This window comes from Semicossyphus pulcher, unplaced genomic scaffold, assembly GCF_022749685.1.
Source record: "Semicossyphus pulcher isolate SPU_LCO1_2020_fin unplaced genomic scaffold, fSemPul1.0.p SCAF_18, whole genome shotgun sequence".
NCBI classification, from domain to species: Eukaryota; Metazoa; Chordata; class Actinopteri; order Labriformes; family Labridae; genus Semicossyphus; species Semicossyphus pulcher.
In genome coordinates, this window is record NW_027211691.1 from 24,599,777 (window position 1) to 24,620,290 (window position 20,514).

Sequence of the window (20,514 nt, forward strand, 5' to 3'; positions counted from 1 at the left end):
ACACCTCCTGAATGAGACATCTTAAACCTTTCATGCTCACAGTAACACCTGACAGGAGAGTATATAACCGCTGTTTAAACGTGTTTCACAGTCACAGACATTAGACTTGTCAAACAGACCCATTTCAAGGAGTTTAATCAAGAAAATAAAAGCACCAGACTGATGCAACAAAAACACAAAGACACAAAGGTGTCGTACCTCGGGTGCCACAAAGTTGGCGGTGTAACACGGCGTCATGAGCAGACCGTTCTCCGCTCTCAGCTGTTTGGCGAAGCCGAAGTCGCAGATCCTGATGGACTCGGCGTTCCCGCTCTCGTCCACGTAGAGGATGTTGCTGGGCTTCAGGTCTCTGTGCACCACCTGCAAACACAGAAGTGGAGTCACATCAGGCGTTAAAGTTCACTGGAAGAAAAGTCCCTTCAAATGAAAACATCAAGAGAACGTGAAGTTCTCTTCTTCTTCTGTATTTCCTGGACTTTAATCCAGTCACAGAGGCTTTTTTTTTCAACCTTCTTATTGATCCTAACTGAAACATGCCGATATTGATCCATCTTTTCTCCTGTACATTCAATTCTTCACTTGAAAAAACATCTATAGATTTCTCTTCAGAGCATGTGACTGATTGCAGACTCATCTCGTGACAGCAGAACAAACAGGTACGTGCGGCAACATTATCCACTTATTCTGGGACAGGTATCAAAAATCAACCAGATGCAATAAAACTCCTTCCAGGCGTTCCTGAGATGTCCTGTTCACAAGAATGGCCAGAAAAGGACATCACGATGTCGCTGTTAAGTTGACCTTTTAACTTTTTTCTTAATAAATGTCATCACCAAGAAAAAGAAGAAAGGCCTGCACACTGAGGGTTCACAATGATCTGAAGAAGAGCGCTGCGTTGCTGCTGCTGTTAGTTGATTGCCCTGCACCTGCGTGATGTGCTCAGAACAACCTTCTGCAACAATAAATGTCATCACTTCATCGTTTTATCCTGTTCGGCGATTTTTATTGTGAAACTGCGTCGTAATTAGCGTGTGGATTCTTGAGCTATCGTCAAATACGTGAGGTCGTCGTGACCTTTGACCACCAAAATCTGTTCATCCTTGAGTCCGTTTGGAAGCGTGTGCCGATATTGAACATATTCCATCCTCTTACATTTCCTCCCTCTCTGAGATGTTTTGTCGAGTATAGGACGAACACGCTGACAGACAGAAAGGAGGCACACAGATAAAAAAGGGGAAACACAACGCCTCCGGCTTCGGCTGTTGCGGGCTTGGACACATAAAAATATTGGTTTAGAAATGTAAGAAAAGTTTCTCCTGAATGGGCGAGTCGCCGCTGTAACGTACCCCCTGTACGTGCAGGTACTCCAGCGTCTTGGTGATGGTGTAGAGGACCGCGCTGGCTTCTCGCTCGGAGAAAAACTTCTGTCGGAGGATTTTGTCCAGCAGCTCGCCTCCTTTCATCAGCTCGGTCACCAGGAACACGGAGCGGCCGTCATCGTACACCTGCGTCACCAACATCACACAAACAACAGCTCAGTCAGCGGATTGTTCCGTGGAGTGATTTACTCAGTTTACTAATGTCACACAGATAACGCCTGCTGATTCTGGATATGTGTTCCACCAGAGGCAACTAAACATGCAGTGTGAGGATTACGGGTCCAACAGGCTCACATGAGTCACAGTCACAATGAAACTCAGGAACGTTCAGTCTGAACTAAGGTCTCCAATCTCAGCTCCTTTAACGCTTCTTTGACCAACAACATGGACCGTTCCTCCCGGGGATCAATAAAGTATCATCTTTAGAAATGATGATATATCAACACAAAACAAGACTTTAACTTGTATTTTTCTAGTTTAAATACTTTTTGTTAGTTTAGGAATAACAAAGAAGACTGTTAAACATATGGGCGGACATTTTTCTAGACTTTCTGACATGAAGAGAACAGAAAATAACCCCCCACGCGTAGCAGGAACCTTTAGGGGGATAAAATAAAAGCCCTTGACTTATTCAGACCTCCTTAAGTCCCTGGGAAAGTTCCTGCAGGGGAAACGCAGTAATTAATTACTGTAAAACTTTTACTTTTATTTGCTTCAGGCTATGAACTCGCCCTGCCTTTATTTGGGACGCTAGTCTAACCCGTTGGACAGCACGTCTAACCCGATTTTGTTCAATGCCTCGCCTGAGAGACGGAGAAAAACATTTGTTACCATTGTTTTTTATTTCTGTGAATGAAGCAGCAGCGCAGCAGAGTCACTCACTGTGGTGTGAACTATTTCAGCCTTCATCCAGGAGACAGATGTTGCTGTCGCGCACTGTGGATTCACGCGCACATATCAAGCTGCAGCTGACCGTTTACCTGCTTCCTCCTGTAACTACGCAGTTAAACTTTTCTCTATCTCTCTCGGGATCATTGGAAGAGTCTCACTGCTGACTTTTCCTCAGAAAGCATCCAGGTCAGACAGTTTTTGGCTTGCCACGGTAACTGTGACATGTGGCGTTTGAGTGAGGTAAAAAAAACGTTAATGTACTGGTTTGTAATTTAAGCGTTTATTTGTCATACGTGCAGCCACATCCGGCGAGTAAAGTGGACTCTGTATTTAATCGGGATCTGCTTTTATTTGAAGTTTTACGGTGATTGATTGAGACCGTGACCGGGGCTGGGTATCGTTTGGAAATGTCTCGATATTGAAACCAAACTTTTTATGTTACCTTAATTTTAAGATGATGAATATTAAAGCTAAAACGATCAGTTCACTCATCGATCAACATAAAACAAATCGTTTGAAGTCTTTATTTGGGCAGAGGCTACAGTCATCGCCTCTCTCGCCTCCCCTGTTTCTGACTCTACACACTACGACTCCCTTTTTCCTTAAATAAGAAAATAAAATCACAAAAATAAACTGTGAAGAGTTTCACTCGTAGACTTTTTAAATATGTGTTTAAGATATGGAAAAATAAGATAACTGAAATGAAAGAGAAAAAGAAAACGGAGGCAGTCTAAAGATAAGAGCTCCACTGAAGCTCGAAAAACATGTAAAAGACACAAAAACGGTTTATTTATAATCTCTAGAAAACAAGCTGATTCATCTCTAACAGCTTTTTTAACAAAGCAACATGAGTGCAGATATAATCAGTCCTGGAAGTGATGCAAGTGAGGGCATTTTCACCCAGCAGCAACACGATATTTATAACTTTATTAAGAGTGAGTCACCAAACTGAAACGGTTAGCATCAACGCAGGGAAATTACTGTTTTGTCCACCAGCTGCTCAGACACATTCAACACATACTCAGGTTATGAGTGGTAAAAAAAACAGGTGATATTTTCAGAATAAAATAGCAGCTTTGAGAGGAATTTTTCTGCTTGATTCACGTACAAACTGCTGCGTAGAAGAAGAACCGTTTCTAGAAGTTTCCCTAACAAAAAAAATCCTCTGAATAAGAAGACGTGACTCACGTCTTTGAGGGTGATGATGTTGGGATGTTGTCCGTATCTCAGCAGGATCTCCACCTCCTCCGTCGGGTCTCTCTTGGCCTTGTTGATGATCTGTAACAGAATTAGCGTTAGCATGACGGAAAGCTAACAAACGGCAGGCTGCGAGGACGTCGTGTTTTTAGCTACCTTGACTGCGTACTCCATGCCGGTTCCTTTGTGGACGGCGCGCTTACAGATGGAGTACGACCCGACGCCGATGTCCTCTTTGATCTCGTAGGCGTCTGAGAACTGAGACGTGCTTCTGTGCAGCTGCTACATGCAACGACACAAACGTCAACACAAACATTACTCCTAATAATTCAGGCAGAACGTCGTGGATGCATCCTGTTGTTGTTTTATTGAACGTGGACATTTATCATATTTCTGCGAGGGTAGATATTCTTTAGCGGGGAGCTAATCTCGTGTAATCTCGCAAAACAAGTGGTCTCACAAGCTAGCTTAATTTTGGCAGACATTAAGGAAAGTGAAGTTGTATGTTTAGAGCAGGAGGCGTCCAATCTGTAACCTTTAACCTGTTAGACTTGAAAGTATCGTTCTAGGGAAGGAAGGATTTGGATTAGGATTGTTGTCAGTCTTTTTCTTTTAAGTCAATTGTCCATGTCAGGCAGCTGGTATGGTTTGTATAAAAGTTCCAATGAAAAGAAGAACACAAAGAAACATGGTATGGTTATTTAAAACTCTCTTTATTGAATAAACAGAATGGTGATTTGCTGGCCGTATCGCCCTCGATCCCTGCCTTTAAAGCTGCTCTACCAGAAGCAGCTGTGTGCATCTGTCCCTTGAAGGTGGGGATGTTTATCAGACAAACATTTGCCAACGCGACCAAATCGTCCTCGTCCTTGAAGTCTTTGTTTTTGTGCATTTCAGAACAAACTGGAGACTGCATCTAAAATTACAGACACGTCCTTCTGTCTGTTGCTTCTGTTTCTACAGTTAGGCTTTAACGCTGTTCAGGATAGATAGCAAGTACTGTTATTTAGCACAGACATGACGTACATGTACTGTTCTTAGGTATTCACATATCATGCACCTTTATATTTGAACAGAAATGATCCCTAAAGAGATGGACCTTTTTGTTAAAGTAAGGTACACCTAGAAACAGCTGTTACATCGCTCTCTTCACATAACCAGACTTAGTTTGTGGCTGACTGCATCAGGTCTATGTGTGCTTTTGTGGGCAACACAGGAAGCGCGACGGCTGCGCGACGTGTTCATTTTCATTTGAAATGCATAAAAACAGATGAGAGTCCTCACACTGCTGAAGGAGGCTCGCCTGTTTTTACCACGAGCCGCGCGCTGTTCTTGGTCAAAATACAGGGTGAAAGTGAATTGTGCTTTTTCAAAGTAAAAGCCCGATCTGGAATCTTTTATTTTGAAGTGTTTCCCCGGGTCGTTTCAGTTCCTGCGAAATTTTCTTTGAAATAAAAACATAGTCATAAGTCTCCCGCAGGCCATAAGTGTATATGTTAGTTACAACAAATAAATAACATCATGTTACAGACTAAGGGCCCGATCAGACAGAACACGTTTTAGCAGCTGGGGGCATTTTGTCATTGTTTTCAATGAGACGCGTTTTTCTGCTCTCTGCGCCTCGCGTTTTTGAGGAAACGCTCTGAGCGCCTCGAGTTGAAAAACTTCAATTCAAGGCAGAGAAGCGCCCGACGTTATGGATGTTTTTTCTGATTGTCCAATCGGATGAAAGGAGAGGCGGGCCTTCTGTCAGTTTACAATATAACGGTAAGGTTAATGACAGCTATGATTCGGTGGTTGCCTTAACAACAGTAGAAAAAAAGGCGCAGCGAGCTGCTCTTTTTTTAACTGTAGGCTTCAACAAAAAAGGCAGTGCGGTGTGCCTCGCGTTTTACAGCCTGCAACACGCACTCTGTCTGATTGGGCCCTAAGTCGGGTGAGATCTCTCCCTCTCTCCCTCTCTCCCCCTCGCTCGCTCTCCGTCTCGGCTCATACGGTTGTTTTCGCTGTGTGTTGATTAAGGTCCCGTTTCTAATGTAAATAAGATCGTTTTCTGTTAAGACCAACCCACGGACACATTTAAAACAAAGACGAAACTAACTACCCCTGGATATGCGCGCTGCGGACGTACTGTAGGTGAGGACAGCGAAGGGGCAGCCCCGCCTACTCCCCCAACAAAGTATCCAGAACCATGTAGAGAGAGAGTCGCGTCAGTGGAGGTCCAATATGCTCCATGATCCACCATTGTGATGTCGCAACTCTCTCTCTCTCTCTGTCTCAAAGAAGCAGTAATTTTACCTCACAGAACACTGACGGTTTTGGTCCACCGCTGCCTCACTTGGTTAGCTTGTTTGTGTTCTTGTGTGGCTTTGGTGTTTTGAATTTTACTTAATATTGAACACAATATTTGGCAACACAAAATAACATAAAACACTGATCACATGGGAGATTTTTCAGCAACCTATCAGTAGAGTATCAGTATTTCCTATTTTTGCCTCCGAGATGTGTTAAACTTTGCTGTGTGTGTGTGTGTGTGTGTGTGTGTGTGTGTGTACCTGTACAATAGCAGTGGGTAGTGGTTGTGTGTCCTCTTCTGTTATTGCCACAAAACTAAATCCTCTGAACAGCTGATGGGCGTTGGCACTGGGAGGAACCCCCGGGGAGTCTGAGACACAAACACAGAGCAGAATTTTATTCAGGATGTAGTTCAGCTCGGTGGTGTGAGCAGAGGAGGAGGAGGAGGAGGAAGTGACAGGCGGTACCTCTGGGTGTTTTAGCTGTGAACTCTGGATCAAAATAGAAAGTGTCGTCAGGTCGTCCTGCAGCCGGTTTGAAGGGAGGGGGGATCTCTCTGCGGAACAGTTTCTGCAGGGAGGAGGGAACGTGAGGCACACAATCAAGGACTAAATCATCAAAAGTAACATTAATCTACTGTTGAATGGAGTCACTGACATTCCAGTCAATGGTGCTGAAGAACTGATGCCTCTTGATCTCCTCCACGCCGTCTGGGCCGGCTCCTGCAAGCGGACAGGAGGAAACGGAGCACATCTTCAGGGACTATTTTCAGCGGCGGATTAATCCACATTTGGTTTATTTGAGGCAGTAGGACATTGTGTTTGTCATAGAGTGCAAAAGTGTGACCAACTGGGAATCTGATGTTAACTGTTAAGGTGTATATGAGTATAAAAACAGAGCGTTTACCTAATCTGTTGGCGGGGTTGCGTTTAAAAAGGTTCCTGAGGAGACTTTGAGCTTCTGAACTCAAAAACTGAGGCATTCCCAACTTAGCCCTGCAGAAACACAAACACACAGAGCTCAGAGAGAGAGCTGCTATCAGAGGAGCCAGGTTTTATTAAAACAGACTGAATATCTGCAGGATGTTCATATTGTATATCCAACTACTGAAAGACTAGACGGCAGTGTGCTACACACACAGGAAGCACACTCAGCAGTCTGCAGAGAGTCTGCTCAGCATTTCTTGACGTACGGACATGAAGAGTGAAAGAGAGACGACGGAGGAAACAGGACGGGTTAATACTTCCTGTGAATTGTTTCTGTTTGCTCAAACATGATTCTTTCCTTCACCTCTCATCCCTCCCTTCCTCCCACCTCGTCTCCTCCTCCCTCACTGATAGAAATTTCTATCAAAAAGCACTTGAGTCGATTTCTCTAATCTGTCCTCTGCGCCGTCTTCCTGAGTGCTGCACTTTATCTCCTCTAATAAGAATCCTTCACCTTCCCCTGGGCTCACTCTGTGGACGGAGGGAGGGAGGAGAGTCTCTCTCTGTCTCCTCTCAGATGTACAGTAGGCTGTAATAACAGCTGTTAGGAGGTGATTGGATATGAGTGCATGAACGGTATGAAGTGTCGTACTTGAGGATCATGGTCATCGTCTCTTTCCGGTCTTTGCCTTGAAACGGCAGCGTTCCCGTCAGCATCTCGAACTGAGAGAAAGAACACACAAGGTCACAGCTGATGACTCCTTCAACAGTCAAATGTATTTCTTCTTGCATTTATGATGTTGAACCGTCGGCTCTGAGCACGGCTAGGCAACTTTATGAGCAGTGTGACTGAACTAATGAGCAGCGTCTTCTCACCATGAGCACGCCGTACGACCACCAGTCGGCGCTGTGCGTGTGTCCTCGCCTGTTCACAACCTCAGGCGCCATGTACTCCACCGTCCCACAGAAGGAGTAGGCCTTGTTCTCGTGGTCTATTGACTCCTTACTGAGGCCAAAGTCTGAACACAAACAAACACAGAAACCAGCCATAAAGGAGTTATCAGCAGCAGCGTGATATTATCGTCTTATCGTCAGACATAAACACACACACACCCACACACACACAGTGCAGGTGTAACGTTACGCACCGGTCAGCTTGATGTGTCCCTCCTCATCGAGCAGGATGCTGAAATGACAGAAATTGTTTTGTTATATTCTGAAGGAAATCTCTGTTATAATGCAGCAAACAGGGGACATTTTGGAGGTCTTGCTTTAAATCATGTCCGAAACCCTCTTGATGATTGTTTTTATTTTAGTTATATATGGGGACTAGCAGGTGTGTGGATGTCTAAGTCTTGAAGTATAGTATCTATCTCTACAAATATAAAGATAAGATAGAACTTTATTAATCCCGACGGACGTTAAAGCACAAGATTGCTCCAAAATTACATTAAGTAATAAGAGTAAAACAAAATAACAACTCAAATAGAAGTGAAATATAAAATATTAAAAGGTATAATAAGTAGGATTTGTCCTTTTGCGTGTGTGTGTGTGTGCGTGTGTGTGTGCGTGTGTGTGTGTGCGTGTGTGTGTGTGCGTACTTCTCTGGCTTGAGGTCTCTGTAAATGATGCCCAGGCTGTGAAGGTGATCGAGGGCCAGAGCGAGCTCGGCCAGGTAAAACTTCACGTCCTCCTCTGTGAACATCACCTGCAACACACATATCAGGGTTTTTAGATGAACTTAAATATGTAAAGAAATATATCATTTAATTTCTTTCAGTGTGGTGAAACACTAGAATTTACTGTGGTTGCAGATAGACTCTGCTAGAGGAGCTAATCAGCTGTGCCACGTCAAACTACAGTTACAAGTTAGAAAGAAACCATGTGTGCTGGGGAAGAGTAATGGTCGTGGTGTTGCTGTATAAACCGCCATGCCTACATCACTGCAACTGTAATATTGGCAAACGCACAGCACTGCGCTCCTGAAAACGTCCCCACATTGTCCGGGTGGGCTGCATGTGTTAACAAATTTTTCCCCCTGACTTCATGCAGAGTTTTTCCTGCAGCCTCTGAGTAAAAGGTCCGCAAGAGCTGATGTGTGAACGCAGCAGGTAATAGTCGGGAACATTCATCACGAGTGAGGGGGCGGGGTGATGACGTTAATATCGTGTGACTGTTGTGAAACCAGAAGAGCGACACACAACAGGACGATTAAAAAGAAGGATCATTTCACAAGACGACAGCAAAGATGTCTGCAGGCTGGAAGAGATGAAGAGATTCAGGAGCTTCTAGCTGTGTTAGAATCATGACCCCTCCCTGCGCCCGACAGGGAACATGAGGGACGTGTGAAAGAGCAAATTTCAGGGGCAGACTGTCTTGAAATTTTCCGGAAAATTGTCGGGAGTGCGAAGTGTCTGGGATGTGTGAAAAGGGGTCAATTTACGCCTTGACTTCCTGACAGGAGTGAAGCAGGAAAGCTCCTCTCAGGGAGCCTCTGCGTCTTATATTGTATTTGAATCACAATGTCTTTCATGCAAAAATCTCACTCCAAGAGGCCTCTCCTTGTTTGCACACCAGAGACACCCCCGCTGAGGTGAGGGGTGAGAGTTATTACCTCCTTAGAGAGACGGGTGAAGAGATCTCCTCCTCTGAGGAAGTCCAGGATCAGGTAGAGCTTCCCCTCCGTCTGAAAGGCTGAAGGAAGGAGGAGAAGAGGGAAAGAAGGTTTGAATTTATAAATAAAGTCGAAGAAGTTCCCTGCCTGCTGAATACTTTCCACAGAAAGGTCTGTTGCCTGCTAAAAGCGGAGTAATGAGCTCAGATTGGCTGCTGTGGCGTCGGTGAGTCATCACAGGAGGTCTGTTATTGGTTGACTCACCGTAGTGCAGTTTGACGATGAAGGGATGGTTGACCTCCACCAGGATGTCTCTCTCCATCTTCGTCCTCACCCGGTCACGCACTGGAAACACACAGAGTGGAAAAACACATAAATCACCAGATAAAGCACAAAGTGAAAGCCCAAACAAAACAGACTCCCTTATTTGGCGTCTATTTTGGCTGGAGAGACTCACAGATGGCAGCTGATGAGTAACTGAGAGAGGGAGGAAGAAAAACAACAAGAAATATACAAAAGGAAAGAAAGAAAGGAGAGAAAGAAGCTCAGAATAAAGGAGGATGTTGTATTTCTTTCTTCCAGCAGATGGCTCATCAGCTTGAGTGAAACATCGCTCCCCTTCCTCCCTTCATGCACCTCTTTAGCTCTTTGTACCTCCGTTTGGTCTCACGTTAAGGTGTGAAATTCCCCTTTGAGCGATGACGGCGGAGCAAACACGCTCTGAGTCCACCTGTGAACAATCTGCTGCCGTACGTACAAATGACTGAATAAGAGCTATGTTTGAAAGGAAGGAGCGTAAACTGAAGAAGGAGCTGCATGTATGTCTGACCCGAACTTCTGTGTTAAAACAAAATGTACTTAGGACATATTTGAGCGGTCTATTTTGGATTATTAGCCCTTCCTAATTGCCCCTTCGATCCAGGCAGAATCTCCCTAAACTCCCGTCTTTCTGTTTTACTAATTAGTTCGAGGCTTAATCCAAAAAGCACCTGGACTTCTGAAAGTTCTTCAAGACGTTTCACCTCTAACCAACAGGCTTCTTGAGTTCTAAGCCTGACAGGCCCGATTAGCTGTGTGCTTGTTGAAAAGACGTCCACATTGTGAAGATGGCTTCAAGACACTGAAGACTCTTCCTGAGAAACCTGTCAAAGCGACATTTTATACCCCGACGATGTGAAGGGCGATGTGTTTATTTTGTTTGCAACGCTACAAAGAAACACGGAGCACAAAGTCCCTTTTGGTCAGGAGATGCAGTGTGTATAAAAGTTTCTGGATGTCAGGAAATATGGCTTTAAAAAGCTACAGCAAGGACTACAGTGTAGAGCAGGAGAAGGGGACACACACCCATCAGTGCAGGAGAAATGCAACCTCTGTCTCTATGCAAATGCATGAAGACAGAGACTTAGCCTTAATGTGTGTCTTTTAGCGTAGTTCATAAACATCTCAAATACGTCCTTACAGCTGTTTGTTTCTTACAGCTGACACACTCCGGGCTGAACAGAGCCGGCGCCATGTTTTTTATTTTGACATAATGAGAAAAATAACTAAAACTTTGCCCTCAAAGAAACAAAGATAAGAGCGCGTTTAGCTCAGACGTTATATCGGCCACATACAGAGGCTACAGTCCTCGATGCAGCGGCCCCGGGTTCAACTCCCGCCCTCGGCCCTTTGCCGCGTGTCATCCTCACTCTCTCTTCGCCTGTTTCCGACTCTATCCGCTGTCCTCTCTCTGAGAGGCCAAAAAAAAACAAAAAAAAAACGATTTCTCTGCTTCCTGTTCTAACACCAGCTACACCATCCATCCATTTTCCTCCACTTATCGGGTGCAAGGTGACCCAGACGTCCCTCTCCCCAGCAACATTTCCCAGCTCCTCCTGGGGGATCCCGAGGCGTTCCCAGGCCAGGTGGGATATATAATCCCTCCAGCGAGCTCCGGGTCTGCCCCGGGGTCTCCTCCCAGTTGGACGTGCCCGGAAAACCTCCACAGGGAGGCGCCCAGGAGGCATCCTAACCAGATGCCCGAACCACCTCAACTGGCTCCTTTCGATGTGGAGGAGTAGCGGCTCTACTCCCTCCGGATGTCTGAGCTCCTTAGGAAACTCATTTTGTATCCGCAACCTCATTCTTCCGGTCACTTCCCAAAGCTCATGGTAGGTGAGGGTTGGAACGTTGATCGACTGGTAAATTGAGAGCTTTGCCTTCAGGCTCAGCTCCCTCTTCACCACGACGCCCACGTTACTGCTGACTCTGCAGGTTTGGGTCTTTTCTTTGGATCCGCGCACAAGAGAAAAACACAGACTGATTCTTTTCGTACCTTTCAGTGTAGCTTTCTTCAGGACTTTCATGGCGTACAGCTGACCGGCGTCAGGTCCTGTGATCTTCCTCACCAGAAACACCTGAATGCATCAACACACACACACACAAACATGAAGTGAAAGTCACCTGTGGATGTATTTATGTAACGTGTGTGTATGAAGAGTTTGAAGCACTGTGTGATTACTCATAATGGTTGAAAAGGGTGTCAGAGCGTGTTTCTGTGTGTTCATGAGTTAGTACTTTAAAGTGTGTGTTTGTGTCTAACAGTTTGTTTGGGTTCGCCCCTTTTTCTAGGTCATACTTATGCAGATTAACATAAACACACACACACACACACACACACACAGCGCTCCAGCGGGAGGCTAATTGTTCATTCATAAAGACGATGATACTGAGCGGGAGTGTGAAGGGCCCTCAGCCTCCCGTCTCTGTGGCAACGCGCTCTCAAACACAGCCACGAGGGAAACATTACGGGGATTTGAGTGGAAATGAAACCCACACTTACACACACACACTCGAGCCCACTCACACACGAGCACTTACAGATATATAAACACACACACACACACACACACACACATCGTGCTACCTTGCCGAAGGAGCCCTGTCCCAGGACTTTGCGTAGCTCGAACTGTCGCGGGTCGGCCTTCTCTGATCCCTCCTTCACGTGGTTCGTGATGTTGATCTCCTTGATCGGCACGTCATCCTGTAACACACACACACACACACACACACACACATCAGTGTCGACATCATTATTAGCTATACTAAAGAGGTTTTGATTTTGGTGCTGTTTGTTTGTCAGCAGGATTAAAGAAGCACAAGGGGCCTGATTTTCATGAAACTTGGTGGAAACATGAAGCATGGGCTGAAGAACATCTCTTGGACTTTTGCCCGGATCCAAATCACAAAGAAGCTCAAATATGGGCCAAATTGTTTCAACGGCGTCTGGATAACAGTGGATTCACTTAGAACAAGCACAAACTGTTCCATGTGGACATACAGTTCTTCTTGACAAAAGCTGCCATGTTCATGACGTCGTTTCAGATGAAGAATACAACGTTTTCTAAAAAAGCAAACAAACTGAATAACTCTTTTTTTACTGCTAAATATATTTGGAAAAAAATAAACTTTAGGTTGTCATCTTGGGATTTTGGAAATACTGATAGACATTTTCCCCATTATAAATAATTGATAGTTGCAGCCTTAGACCTCCTGTTTAGTAACGACTTTAATTACAAATCTTTGTATGCCATTGCACAAACATTTCCCTTTACAGAAACTCAAATATCTAGCAAAAATAAAGCTCAAAAGTGTATAAAAGTAGGCGACATACAAATGTCATTTTGTCATTTGAGTTAAGTAAAAACAGTTTTGTGAACATCACTGAGGTTTGCCTTTAAATCACCGTTTGAAATGTAGCCATAATTCAAGGAATTCTACAGAAGAATCTCTGATTCATTTTTGCCTCCGTAGACCAGAATGCATTGCAAGAGTTGAGCCACAAGACAGGGTGGGGTCTGACTAACTAACACAAGGTTCAAGTTCTTCTAAGCTACATCTGTTTCTCCCTCCTACACTCAAAAATGACAGCAGCTGAATGGAGCAAGTTCAGGCATGTTCTCTGGGTGTTATTTTGAAAGGCATTCTGGGAAATGCAGTACACGAAGCAGCAGGCGAGAGCAGGTAAATCCAGAAGTTAACTTCCACAATGTGAGAGTGTTTCGAGCATGTTTCCTTCAGTGTGGTCTCCCTCACATCGCAGTGAATCACACAACAGGTTGAGAAAGGCTTCTGAATGTTCGTCATCCGCTCGGTGGGAAATCACAACACACACGCTCCCAAACGGGACACACACACACACACACACACACACACACACACTCAAGGATGCACAGTTGTCATGGAACCACCCCCAATACCTGCTTCCCGCTGCAGCTGAGTGACTAATGATGCTGTGTGACTGCGAGTGTGTGTGTATCCTCCATCCCTCCTTCAAACTCTTCCTGAAGCGTCCTCGCTCGCACACCCATAACAAACAGGTACACAGGTAAATACATTTCCCATCATCCTCTCTGCTCTGCTCTGCTATGCACTACCAAATCCTTCATCCATCTTTAACCCCTCTCTCTTCACCCCCTCCTTCCTCCATACCTGTATCTCCCAGGTGGGTGACCTGTTGGCTGCTGGGTATCCCAGTGCATTGTGGGTCCTGTAGTCCCGACTGCGGATGAGGCTCTGCGGCGCTAACATGCTCCTGAGCATCGACTGCCAGGCTACAGGATGCAGCCGGCTTCTGCTCGTCCCTGACACTCTTCCTCTCTCTCTCTCTCTCTCTCTCTCGCTCTCATTCTGCGTCTACCTCTCTCTCTCCCTCTGAGAATCCCTCCCTCCCTTCCTCCCCCTGGATCCCTCCTACTTCCTCTCTTTTTCTATCTTTATTTGAACCGTTCTCACCTCTCCTCTCCGGTTTGCACCTCTCTCTCTCCTCCTCATGGGATGAGGCTGAAAGAGGAGCGGCTGCAAACACACGTGCAGTGGTGGAGGAAGAATTCAGATACATGACTTGAGTAAAAGTACGAATACGTCACTGTAAATATTTATTTAGAAATAAAAGTGTTAAAATGTTCCTAAAGAGAGAACTAAAAGTCAGTGGAGAACTTTGTATTACCTCTGACTGACTGTGGTTGTTGTTACTCAGGATGTGCTGTCTCTGTTCACGTCCTCTTTCTTCATATCCCTTATCAACACATATCCCCCAAACCCCACTCGAACAATTATATACTTTACAGCTTCTGCAGCTCTACGCAGCCTCTCTCTCAGCTACACATGCACAGTAACAAGCCATCAACGCTGCATATCAACAGCACCAAATGTGAACATCACACTGTATGTAAATGAGGTCCTCCATCAGAGCGATCTGAACGCAGCTCGCCATGCCGACAACAAGAACAGCTGATGGAAAACAAAAACACAGTTTGGACGCTGCCGACTGTCTGAGAGAAAACATTTCAGAGAAGATGACGAGTTTAGGAATGTTGCCACTTCAAATATGTGTGTGTGTGTGTGTGTGTGTGTGTGTGTGTGTGTGTGTGAGTCAGAACACAGATGGAGGATCAGAGCCGAAGCGACAGGATGCTCATGTAGCACCTCTTAATCACAGGATTAAATCTGCAAACCCTGCACCTGTGCTCTCAAGACACACACACACACACACACACACACACATACGGACCCAACATAACGTGCATATACACACCTGATGAGCCCACACACACACACACAAAAACACACACTGCCTTACTAACTACCAGCCTCTCTAACCTGTCATTGTCCCTGCTTTGGTTTATTTCCATCTCGTGTTTGCACAGAAACACACACACACACACACACACACACACACACACACACACACACACACACACAAACCGACAGCAGACACACAGACAGTGAGTGAGTTTTGGCTCACTACAGCAGCTAACTATGACTCTTTATAGCATTAAGCACAGACTTCTGTTAGGGTTAGCAGAAGATCGGGGTCTGGGTAAAAATCTTCAACGTCAACATTGATATCTGGTTTCTCTCGGGACGCTCGCTCTCGGGCTGAGCAGTAAACTGTAGCTTCAGTGCCATCGCAAAAATAAACAAGCGCGATGAATGCATCACAAAAGACTGAATCATGACTGAAAAGTTAAACATTTTCTGTACATGCATCATGCAAACACACTCAGCATGTTAAATCAGAGCGGCAGATTTGGCCCTGCAGACGTGGCTCATGCATTCACAGCATTTGGTCAGTCAGATGAAGACACAGCTAGGATGAGCCTCGTTAAATACTCTGATAATGATATGAAACGTATTAAATAAACAAATCTTACAGAGTGCATATTTACGTATACCTCTCAGTTTACATCTGTCTGCTGCTCTGTAAGTTTGACATAATAACTGTGTTTGCAACACGTCCCTCCTGAGTCCAAAACAACTTAGAACAGAAGTTTGTTTCGTTTTCACTCGACTTGGTGACTTGGACTTGAGTCGACTCGAGTCACTGCGACTTGACTTGACAAAAAATAAATGACTTGTTACTCGACTTGGACTTGAGCCATGACGACTCGGATGACTTGCGTGTGTTCATAAATTTGAATGTTAGCTGTTAAATTTAAAATTATTAAATTAAATGTTGTCAACTTTCTGTCTAACTATCGAGTATGTACGCAGCGCAGACGGGGAATCATGACTGAACGACTCAAAAAGCCCCCCGTATGTGATTGTCATGATTGGATGACTGGCTGTCAGTCAAACTCCTCGCTATGGCAACAAGCAACATCAAAGCCCCCAAAGAGAATTCTCATCAGTCGTACTCGTTACTCCTCAACACGGTCTCAGAGCAGACCATCATCATGGCTGCGTCTGTGCCAAGAAAATACAGATACAATTCATTGTCATACTTTTTGAACAGGTTATATAAACTGGACAATAATATTATTATTAGACGAGCTGCTAACACCTTGTGTTTTCTCTTTATAAAGAGCGGATACTACAGGTCAGAGTGCTGGATGTGGGGTGGAAAAAAAGTTACTTGACCTGCCCAAGAAAAAATGACTCGAGACTTGCTTGAGACTTGAGCAAAGATGACTTGGTCACAGCACTGCTGATAGCTGCTTGTTCTTCATCTGATCACATCAAAACAGTGTCAAAGCACGAACCATTAAACTCAGGTCTCCATCAGAAGGTAACATTTACACACGCTGAGAGAGAAATCCTGGCTTATGTTTTCTTCATATTTGCGACGCAAATGTATTAATAGAGCACCATTCATCCATAAAGCAATTCAAAGTGCTTTACACAATTAAAAACAGAGCAGTAAGAACATCCAAAGAAATGTGACACTTTGCAAAAATAGATACAAAAAAACTAAAATCAATTTGATGAAAAGAATTCAGGAAAAACTCCGATAAGAAGTTCTTGAGTGCCGCAGCACAAAAAACAACATTCACATTAGAACCTTCAACAGCATCGAGAGTCTTTGAAAGAGTAACTGACTTATAGACAGTTGTCTCATCTTTGTCTTATGGTGCGTTCCAGTTCTACTCCGAAGTCGGAATTTTCAAGTTCCCAGTCTGAAATTTCAACTGGAACGCCCCCTGAGATCGGATTTCCTACTCGGAAAGTCGGAGGAACCCCCCCGACCTCATATCTCCGTGCATCAACAGTAAATGAAAGCTGTAGTATTAACTGTTTATTATCACTTCTGTCTTATTTGTGTGTCATTAAATCAGCCGTACTCACAGAAATGTCCAACTTCTGTCTGTGGACATGTTGTGGACCTCATATCCGCTCATACTGGAACCACAGACTGGACTGGAGCGCGGTCACCTGGGGTGTGACGTCATTCCCAATTCCCGATTCCGACTTCCGAGGCAAATGAAACGCACCATTATCTTCAACTTTGTTTCGTTTTAGGTGTTGAGGTATTCTCAAGGGTATAGCTGATGGGTAATCTGCTCAGCACGCACACCTAAACTACACAGCTCTAAAGTCGCAGACGGGAGAGTCTTATTTTCCCAACGGACGCAGATTCACAGACTGCTCTCGCCTTAAACAAAATGGAATCTACACTGATCCATCACAGAACGTCTTCCCGAGGAACAAGGCTCACAATTTGCTCCACCTGTGTCGGGTGCAGACCTTAGCTGCCCCGGAAACTTATTGATTTCAGAAATGCAACATGTTTATTGCGACCTCTGTCCCCTCCCTCTTGTCTGCTTTAAGCAGTGCACACTAAAGTGTCTGTTTTTAAGAAGGGCGATCAGCCAAGAAAATAAGAGTTTTTAAAATCAAAATCAGCCTCTTTTCTAATCTTTGTTTAGGTCTAACTATCATAAAAATGTTGGAGTATTTTTCTCCATATGAACTGAAACACACTAACACAAGCGTCTGTAAAGCGCAGTCAGTGAAACAGCTGGAGAGGACGCAGCACAGCCGCCCTGCAACACTTCACATCGTCTGTCCTCCATCAGATCTAATTAAGAGGCCTCGTGAGCAGCAGACCTCCCCGACGGACACATTACACACATCATATCACATTAACATAAACTGTGCACACGCTGTAACCCTCTGGACAGACGGGGAATCAGCAACAGCCTCTGCAGCATGTGTCTCTGGCTGCAGGGGGATTCTCCTCCGAGGTCAGGGTCATGTATGAAGACGGGGGCGGGGGCGGGGGCGGGGGCGGGGGCGGTGTGTTTTTAAAATTAAAACCAAAGTTTATTTGAAATTTAAAGATTTTATGTGCAAACATCTTTAGCAGCGTGCCACATACAGCAGTGGCTTTTCTTATATAACCAGTACGTCAAACTGTAGCACACTGGCTGTCACGGTCCCTCCTCCGTGACGTCTGTATGTGGGTGAGGACTGCTTGGTGAGTTTTAGTTCTCCCCTCTGACACACCTGCCTGTCAGCAATCACCAGCCTGAATGAACCCTGCAGCTCCTACATGAACCCTGCAGCTCCTACAGGAACCCTGCAAGTCCAGCTCTAGTTTAGCCAGCCCGCCTGCCAGGCAACCACTTCCTGGATCCAGGACCCCCACCGTCTACCCTGTCACTATCCCCTGCCATCCATCCATTATCTATACCACTTATCCCGTTCAGGGTCGCAGGGGGACTGGAGCTTATCCCAGCTGTCATTGGGCGAGAGGCGGGGTTACACCTGGACCGACCGCCTGTGATGTTGTACTGAATATCATCTCGGCTGTGATTCGGTCGTAGATGATCACAGTTACACAAGCGGGAAATACGAGTAAACAGTAACAATAAACAACTGATTATTTTTGCTCCACCAACTCAACTAGTTCCCCAACTTAACTGAAATGTGACTTTTGTTGCTAAGCAACCCAAACATCCTCCTGCACTCTGTGTCCGGGTGACCACAGATCAGCTGTTTTTATCATGTTCATGTATCTGTTTGTTTTAATTGATCATCAGCCAGTGAAGTAAGAGTCTGCTGTGACTCAGAGGTACCAGCTCGATCAATGTAGACATACACGCTCTGCTGTGATGTTAGTTAACTGTATTCAGAACAGCTGGCTGAGGCGGAGTGATACACAGAGTGAAAAGTCCCAGCGATGTTGTTCTCTATTGCGCTGCTCATGGAATGTCCAATCAGATTACTTGGTCAGAACTAACTGTGGTATAAAAGTATTTGACTAATACCGGAGTACTTTAAGACCAAAGTATTAACACTTTAAATGAAGTAAAGGATCAAAGCGCCTCTTCCTACACTGGGTTATGAACACAGTCGAGGAGTGTGTGTTTCCGGTAAATGTCTTAGGACACGTCAGAGTAACAGAGGACGAGGGCGGTGGTAACATGACTCCCCTGACTCCTCTCACTCACACACACTCCTGAACATGAGCAGCTTATGTACATCACAACTACATTACTGTGTTGCTCCTGTGCTGGATATTTGCTGTACTTCTCTGTGATCCTAACACAGGCCTCAGATTAAACAGCATTATAAAACTGATGTTTCCAGAATAAACATTCAAAAAAATGTTGATAAAAAGGGCAAATTTTCTGTCTGGGTGCCATCTGCTTTCTGAAATAGCACCTCAGCATCAGCTGATCTCACAAACATAAACACCTTCCTCTCAGGCTGCGCTCAAAGCAGATAACACACGAAGCCGGAGCTCCTTCATGATTGTCTCTGATCAGACGCCAGAACTGATCGATGCCATCCTTTCCTTTGTGATCGCGGTTCTAATACTCAAGTATTGACCAATAACAAGAAACCCTCTGATGCCAATATTTATACATATTATTATTATCTTTAAACAGCTGCATACTCCTAACCGTGTATGGAGGTGATTCAATTGCTATCTTGACTGTACAGCCTGACTCAGCACACCAGCAGAACCCAAACTGAGCAGCTGGAAACGAGCTAAGCTAACATTAGCAGGAAGACACACTTTTTCTTTAACTTTAAAATGCTTTTTTATTTTTTTACTTGTTTTAATGATCTAAACTTTGTCTTTTTAAAATGAAGCCTTTAAATTTGTGATGAGAAAATATTGATTTCTGACATTTTGCTAGACGTGGCTAAGGCTGAACGGCACTGTTGTTTTTTTGCTGTTGTCGTGCGATTAATACAAGACATCAGGTCTTCTTTGCCGCTCTTACACACAAGCTGTTAGTAGCAGCTATAATATATCATTTATCCAAACTCAAAGGTGAGAGGACGGATTTTACTGCTTGTTTTATCGCTTTTACAGCAGAAATTAAACTGAAATATTCCAAACACAAACGTAAACAAATGAAGAAGATATTGTTTATAGTGTTTGCATTTAAGGAAAGTTAATCTGCCACTGTCTGCTTGTAGAAAGAGACCCACACACAGACACTCAGGAGGACTACTCACAGCCATGTCGGTGTGTTCTGCGGCTCCATAACAGCCTAAAACTTTCCCCTCACTTTTCCCCTTTAACAGCCCGTTTTTCTCCCACCGGCCGCCATCGACTGTCTGGGCTGGACGCTCGGGGCTGCCATCCGTCCCAGCGAGCAGCAGCAGGCGCCTGAGCGCCTTCAGCCGCCTCCTCAGCGCTCTGACGAGGCCGGTTAGGGCGCTCACGCGCAGCGGTTTGGCCTCGGCCGTGCAGTGTGTCATCACTCAGAGAAGCTCGGAGTTGTTGTGAGGAGCGAGAGTGTGGAAGCGAGCGACTTGGACCGGGACAGGCAAACAAGTATGTGAGGCAGTGAGAGGGGATACCCAGAGGAAGGGGAGGGAGAGTGATCCAAATTGGGATGGGAAGCGGGATCCCCCCTTGACTCCCCCCACCCCCTCCGCTCCTCTAACATGCAGCTGTAACCTTCCACCCAGTGTTTCCATCAGGTGTCCT

The 20,514-nt window shown here is 45.1% G+C and overlaps 1 protein-coding gene across 2 annotated transcripts in view; it reads right to left on the reverse strand.

Annotated features, from left to right (window-relative positions):
* Positions 1 to 20,514, reverse strand: part of rps6ka3b (ribosomal protein S6 kinase, polypeptide 3b) — a 55,227-nt gene that overhangs the window by 6,248 nt on the left and 28,465 nt on the right. The window contains exons 3-18 of one of the 2 annotated variants that reach the window (XM_069666927.1): positions 12,208 to 12,324; positions 11,617 to 11,698; positions 9,567 to 9,647; positions 9,303 to 9,382; positions 8,290 to 8,396; positions 7,837 to 7,874; positions 7,565 to 7,707; positions 7,341 to 7,411; positions 6,669 to 6,757; positions 6,420 to 6,484; positions 6,230 to 6,332; positions 6,023 to 6,132; positions 3,624 to 3,746; positions 3,459 to 3,548; positions 1,347 to 1,505; positions 199 to 360 (exon numbers count right to left, since the gene is read on the reverse strand). In XM_069666927.1, coding sequence (XP_069523028.1) covers positions 199 to 360; positions 1,347 to 1,505; positions 3,459 to 3,548; positions 3,624 to 3,746; positions 6,023 to 6,132; positions 6,230 to 6,332; positions 6,420 to 6,484; positions 6,669 to 6,757; positions 7,341 to 7,411; positions 7,565 to 7,707; positions 7,837 to 7,874; positions 8,290 to 8,396; positions 9,303 to 9,382; positions 9,567 to 9,647; positions 11,617 to 11,698; positions 12,208 to 12,324 — 1,620 coding nt within the window. Of the gene's footprint in view, positions 1 to 198; positions 361 to 1,346; positions 1,506 to 3,458; positions 3,549 to 3,623; positions 3,750 to 6,022; positions 6,133 to 6,229; positions 6,333 to 6,419; positions 6,485 to 6,668; positions 6,758 to 7,340; positions 7,412 to 7,564; positions 7,708 to 7,836; positions 7,875 to 8,289; positions 8,397 to 9,302; positions 9,383 to 9,566; positions 9,648 to 11,616; positions 11,699 to 12,207; positions 12,325 to 20,514 lie in introns of both variants that reach the window. The other variant, XM_069666926.1, reaches the window with a different exon arrangement.